The sequence below is a fragment of the Exserohilum turcica genome (genome assembly GCF_000359705.1).
Source record: "Exserohilum turcica Et28A unplaced genomic scaffold SETTUscaffold_7, whole genome shotgun sequence".
In the NCBI taxonomy this organism is placed as follows: Eukaryota; Fungi; Ascomycota; class Dothideomycetes; order Pleosporales; family Pleosporaceae; genus Exserohilum; species Exserohilum turcicum.
Genome location: NW_007360288.1, coordinates 894,604 through 901,607, shown reverse-complemented (window position 1 = coordinate 901,607; position 7,004 = coordinate 894,604). Strand labels below are relative to the sequence as shown.

At 44.3% G+C, this 7,004-nt stretch overlaps 1 protein-coding gene across 1 annotated transcript; it reads left to right on the top strand.

The window, feature by feature from the left end:
- Positions 1–315: 315 nt before the first annotated feature.
- On the top strand, positions 316–1,250 carry SETTUDRAFT_34756 (uncharacterized protein; the record flags this gene model as incomplete). The annotated part of the gene is made up of 4 exons (XM_008031921.1): positions 316–356; positions 422–868; positions 921–1,032; positions 1,095–1,250. The coding sequence occupies 4 exons, from the start codon at positions 316–318 to the stop codon at positions 1,248–1,250; spliced, it is 756 nt and encodes a 251-aa protein (XP_008030112.1).
- Between the last annotated feature and the right edge of the window lie 5,754 nt (positions 1,251–7,004).

Here is a 7,004-nt window from a genome sequence, read left to right as displayed (position 1 = left end):
TTTACCAGGATAGGTTTGCTTCCAAAGATGTTGTAGAAAGGCCGGTAGGGTTCGCTTAGGATAGATTCATCCGTTGCATCCATGCGCTCTAAGCTTCTAAAGTCCATAATGTCGTATTGATGCAGGCACGCAATCTTGCAAAAAAGCCCTATTGGTGGGTTGAACAAGATGGTTGAACAACGAAGGTTGGAGGTAAGCAGCGACAAGCACGGACTCACCTCGGTAATTGTCAAAGTAAGCAGAACCGGTTCATTATTGTTGTCGCTGGACCGCTCTTCCCACCACCTACTTCTTTCACGTCAACTTAGTTTCACAATGACATGCCCAAGAGAACTTACCATATTCGGTGGTGTAAAGTAAATATATCCCCCAAACGTTTGGTCATTGACGGTCCTGAATGCTGATTTTCCCCTGCTGTAAGAGGATGGAACGCAGCCGACTGGACAGCTAGTGACGACACCGTTCGCGGCGGATCCTCATATTCCCGTCTCACCATTGAAGGCTCATCCGCATGCTTCCACGGCAACCTCAACTACACGACGCTCGGCGGAGCAGGATTTGCCAGCCAGCGCACTACGGGCGAGAACCGGTCCTGGGATCTTTCGGCCTATGACGGCATCTTTCTCGACTTGGGCTCACACGACGGCAAAAAGTACACCATCACGCTCAAAGATACGCTTCTGCCCCCTCTACCCGATGGCCGCGAGCAGTCTTCGCTCAATTTCGAGTTTGACTTTGAGTCCAAGGACGACATGGGCGTGTTTGTGCCTTGGGGCGCCATGAAGCCGACATACCGAGGCAGAGAGCAAAACGACACTAAGCCTTTGAACACGCAGAGCGTTAAGCGATTCAGCATTATGATCCGGAGGTAGGGCTTCCTTTATTTCCGGGTTTAATTTTCTCGTTATTAACGAAAATAGTTTCTTTGCTGAGCAGCAAGGCGACTTTGACCTTGTCATCAACTCCATCAAGGCTGTCTCGCATTCCGGCGACGGAGAAAAGGGCATCGCTGGTGTTCGTCGGGGAATTGACGTAAGACTATGATATATCATCTATCAAACTCGGTTTCATGACTAACTCATTGCCTGCTGCAGGTGCAAGAGCCATGGTCGTGGAAAAACTCGAATATGGTTGGTCTGGCTGTTATTCTGGGCACCGCCTGGGCCGTTTCTTGGGTCTACTGCAAATGGAAGGGTTATGATACTAGCATCATGCGCTTTTCAAAGTGGTTGTCGGCTGTAAAGAATTAGCAGGCTGATAGCATGATTGCCTTGAAAATAGACTAGTATCCAGGTAGCCTATGCTATCTGAGAAGAATAGATGAACAACAAGCGTATTTATCGCTATATATATAACCTCTATTGTGTAGCAAGCAGTGCAGTCCCACGACCTTGACTATTTCGTTCAATAGAGAAACATGGGAATGGTTCGAATCACGTAGCTAAGAATGTAGAAAGTAGATTGCGCATCTTGTTATGAATTTGGATAGCATTCATGATCCGAATCGGAGGATTTGTAACGAAGATTTGCGTTGTTTGATCGGGCGATGAATTCTAGTTACAGAGCTGAGTTCGATACGGAAGCAAAGGATTATACAACTTACTAGTCTCGTCGAAGGATATGCAGTGTTTTTAGACTCTCTTCACAAGAACTATCTTGCAAAACTTGTGTAAAGGATGAGAGCTTCCAGTGTTGGTCTTGAAATCTCGTCGAGATGCTACGTGGAGGCAATAACATGGATAGAGTTTGCGCAACGGAGTTGTGTCATGGCCAAACGAATTCAATTCTGATTAGGAAAGAATACTAAGTTCAGTTATTGGGTACTGGAGACAGCTCTATCACAGAGTGTGTGGTGGATTTAGAAGTTGAAGGTTGGAATAAAGTGAATAAATGCCGCAGTATGGATCAAAACTCGATCAACTGGCTCCACGCTCAACAGATGGAGGCATACTGATCAATGATTGAGTATCTCTATACATTTCGATGGATTTTCAGTCCTTGAGCGGCAAGAGCAATCTGACTAGTTCTCTCACAATTCTCACTTATTACTCTCTCAGCTCCCATGGTAGACATGACTGGGTTGAGGGACTTACATGGCCAATGTCTTTATATAAACAGCACATGAGAACGATTGCAAGGTGAAGCAGTATGAAATGTCTCTGTCTGAAGTGGTTAAAGATGGATCTTTTTTCTTTATATTAGACACAGGTTTTGAATGTAATCTTCAACTTAAGATGTTCGTTATTTCTGTTGTGAGTCGATCCCTATCAAAAGACTGTAAGGTGCTAACCGGTATTGTATTGTCTAGAAGTAGGAGAAGATACAGGTCCACCCACTTAGGTATCAGTGCCTTCTCTAGTCTTATCTACTTGGGAGTTCTATCTATTTGTGTACCTGGCAGGTAATAGGAGCCTGTTCAAGTTTGTCGATTTCTATCAGAAGTGATACCCTTCCTGTGGAGGAAAATAGCAGATGGAAACCTGGTTCAGGTGATCTTTGTATTGGATCACTGCTCAAGAAAAGTACTCGAGCAGGTCAGCTATATATACCGTAGGCTCTAGGGCTAGTCCCAGTACGGTAGCTCACGTAACATATGAAATAATCACCAAAGGCGCTTGGCAAAGCCGTGTACGGGTGCCCAATACTTCCTCTTTCGCGATTAACTCAAAAATCATAGGTTCTAGTTATTTCTATTTTGTGAACTCTACTGTACGTTGATAACATGCATTTGGAGCATATTGATATTCTCAGAGCGGTAAATTATACATAACACATAACATCTACTTGCATACGTGAAACCGATATGTCGTAGAAGCTTGTCACGTCTGTCAGTGTGTGATTATGAAGAGATACTACTTTGATTCGAGGTAACCCCCTCCTCCTTCCCCTCCTCCAAAAATAAGCATTTAATTGATGATTAGTATTCCTACTGAAATCTCAGACCCACTTCACACGAGGGTATATCAAAGAATTAAAAGGTTCGATGCACTCAACTACAGAATACTCACTCTTTGCACAGTCCTATCCTCTTTTCATTGCAAACATCCCAGATGTGGTGGCTAGATTAAGAATAACAGATATATCAGGTCGTGTCATTTCAAAGTAAAATAGTCACTGTTCAGACACTCCTTATTTTTCACCATTAGACGTCGCGTCAAGGCAAGTATTACGAGTACTCGCATGGCGCTAAAGCGGAACCTCTTCCAGAAACATGCAGCTCCACGAGCTCAGACGACTTCAACCAAGGAATCATGTTATCTTTCGCATTCGTCGGTTCCAAGGGTAGCCCAAGGTCCCTGCATCAGCACTACAACCGCAACCCCATGCATTCCTTACTTTGTATCCACGAACCAGACACTCAGGCCATGTAATTTCCCAACCGTCATGCATGTGCACCGTAACCAATCACACGTACCAGATCTCCACGTTCGCAGCAGATGATGTGCAAGTGTTCCCGACATGGTTTCGTTGAGGAGAAGAAAAGGCACAGAGGTATGTAGAGCCCGAAGATATTCCTTTTGCGCGGAAGAAGGATTCTGGACCAGTATACTTACGAGTACCGCACGGAACTAGGCAACCCGCATTCCTTGGCTCGGATAATAGTTCCGATGTGGAGTGATGCTTTTTTCGTGGGTATCAGGCAAGGATGGACTTTACCTGTTTGCTCGACAAGCAGCGGTGTTGAGACTAAGCTAGTTGTTACTACACTCGCATACATGTAGCAGGCGCTACGAACGATAACAAGCCACTAGAAGATGCATGGAATATGAGTCTGGGAAACACAGGGGAGCTACTCATGTACCTAGCAACCCAGGGACAACCATTCAGTAGGAGAAAGAATCACAACAGTCTCCAGTAGAATCCAGGGGAAAGTAAAAAAAAGCAACTCTCCCAACGCTTAGCAGTCAATCTTAAGAGATGCCCGTTTTCGCTTCACCTTATTTCCCCCTCGGTATTCCAAGCCGACCCCAGATAAGCGGCAGCACCAGCTACGAAAACAGGCGGCCAACAGCTGGCCATACTTACTGTAGAGCGCAGCCACGTAAGGTAACCAGCGCACCTGTATAAAAGGTACGCAATCTCCAAGTACCAGATTCCGACCCACGCCCCCCTTAGTTTCTTTTTTTCCTTCTCTTCTCGCACCCCCTCGTTCCCGTCCTTCCGTCGTGCCGCAGTAGCGTCCGCGTCCGCGCCCGCTTGAGCCCCCTCCCCCCCAAAAAACAACGAAACTGTGGAAGAAGAAAAAGTAAAGTCATGACGGGTTTGGTCCTTGGCTTCTCCCGCATGGCGGGACTTGTTTTTTTTGGGAGAGGGGGGCGCAAACTAAGGCTGAGGATACACAAGTGGTACGGGTTTGTACACCTAGCGTTGACGGGTCCGTCGCGTGGGAATGCTAATGCTAGCATGCTTTGGCTGGCTGGCTGGCTGGATGGATGGATGAGGTGATACCTACCTACTTGGCATGTTGCGGTGTTTTAGTCTCAGACTTGCACACACTCGATGACAAAGTTTTCTCCCCCCCCTCTCTCTCTCTTCTACATTTTAGTTTTTGTGATAACGAAGGGGGGTTCCTGCAGATTTCCACATGCTGCTTTGTTTCACATGTGGCGGCGGGCTTGTTGAGTCGGTTCCCCTTTCCCTTTTTTCCCTCTTCCCCCTCCCCCCCCCCCTTTTTTTTTGTCGGGTCGCGAGGGACGCGTGTGCAGGGCCGCCGCTTCGGGAGTGCTAGATGGCTGGCTGGCTGATTGTGCCGAACAATAACAAAAAAAAGGGCGGTATCTTTTTTGGCCCTTTGCCACCACCGCTCTGCAATGCTTACACTGTCTAACACCCACCTACCTACCGCCACCACCACCCATCTTTGCTCTCACTGTCTCTTTTCTCCCCCGCACAAATTTCTCGCACCGCAACCGCAATCGCATCGTACCGCACAAGCCCCCGTTGAACTCGCCCCGGCCATCGTTAGCCTGGCTACCCGTCCCACCGTTTCACGCGTGCCGTGCTGAATCTGACTAATAACCTAAACCCGCGACTTAAGGCGTAGGTAGGGAAGCTGTGTGTGTGTTAGTGCGATACGTTACGTTACGTTACGTTCACATACGTAGCATCAGCATTAGACTGGCGAATAGGTAGGGGTAGGGTAGGGGTAGGGTTAGCTTATATAATACCTAGCCCTACCCCTACCCCTACCTACGCTAAGGTTCCTTAGCATAGGTAGAAGTAGGGTTGCTAAGACCTAAGTAAAGGTAAGGTTAAGTTAGCTAAAACTTAGGTAGAAGTAAGGTTAGGTTAGCTAAAACCTAGGTAGAAGTAGGGTTAGGTATATAACTATTAGGTTATACTAGGTTAAGGTCTTATTTTATTATAGATATTAATTACGTTCTTTTACGCCTACTACTACTCTACACTAAGCTTCAATATTATCATTATTATAGAATTAAGTTCTATTTACTATTATATAAGTATACTCTACTAGAATTCTACTTTCTTATTACTACTACTAGCCCCCTATAGAATACTTCTTACTATAGTGCTTAAATAGCTAAGAGTCTTTTTATATAATTACAACTCTCGTTATATATATAGCGTTAAGTAAGTAGTCTATAACGTTAGTAGCTATAATAAATATTAGTAATAAATAAACATACCTTTAAAGTAGCTAATTAAGTAGGCCTTAGCTGCCTCTTATAGGGCTTTAAGAGTATTATAAGTCTAGCGCTACTCTTTAAAGCTATTTACTCTAGCATAATAATAGAAACTACTTTACTAATCTTAGGCGATCTTATAGATAAGATTTTAGAGCTATTTTTTTAGGATTAATAGGTTTTACTCTTTCTATAGTCTCTTAATTTCTCTAAGCATAATTGTAAGAGGCTACGCCTAAAGTGTGTGTGATCGAGTATATCTATACGACTACCTGGACTTCAAGAAGCTTGAAGTCTTGTTACTGCCTTTTTGGCTATGGATGGCGTAAGTAGTCGTACGCTCGGCCCGTTGGGCCCGCCCATTACAATAATAGCTATAAGTAATTAGTTATTATACGTAATAAAAGCTTATAATAAACTTACTACTAAGCTTAAATAGGCGCTTTTTAGTAGTATAAGTAGTCTTAGTAGCACTCTTACGCGCTGCCTTTCCTACTAGATTCTTACGCAGCTATTTGCTTCTAGTTAATCTTTTTGCTATTTACTAGGTGTAGGCTATAGTATATAATAAAGAACTATAAGTATAGTAGCAGTAGTAGTAGTAGTAGTAAAAGTAGTAATAGTAGTTTTGTGTGGGCGATTCTAGAAGTAATTAGTTGTTTGCTTGCTAGGCAGCCTTCTTAGGCTAGCGTAGCGCTAGCGTAGCCTAATTACTTTATAGATATCTTAATATTTCTATAATAAAAAACTATGATACTCTATAGCTATAAAGTAGAGCGTATAAGCTTTCTTCTAACACTTATATAATAGGTTTCTAACTTTTATTAATAGAGATACACGCGTTATAAGATATTATATAAGTAGTAGCTAGACTTATAGGGCGCTAGTGCCGCGCTAGCGCCCGCAGCGCAACGCTCTTACTAAAAATAGTATTCTACCTTCACCTTAAATAAAACTACCTGTGTACTACTCTACCAGTACTCTACTACTACTACTACTACTACTACTACTACTACTACTACTACTACTACTACTACTACTACTACAACTACTGCTACTCCCACTACTTCTACTACTACTGCTACTACTACTACTACCACCACCACCATGTAACGGCGCAGGTAAGGCAGGTCGGATCTGTTTCGGTCGTAGGATCACTCAGAGGCATATGGGAGTGCGTGGGATCACAAAGAGCCTAGATTCAACAAGCCACCTATAGGCCTTGTACGAAAGGATATCAAAAGTCTACAGAGCTAGCTACAGGGAGTGTCTCAATATATACCTATCCTAGTCGGGTCCGAATTCGGATCCGACTCGGGCGAATGGCTGATGAAGGGCGGCAGGTACTTCCTCCGATCC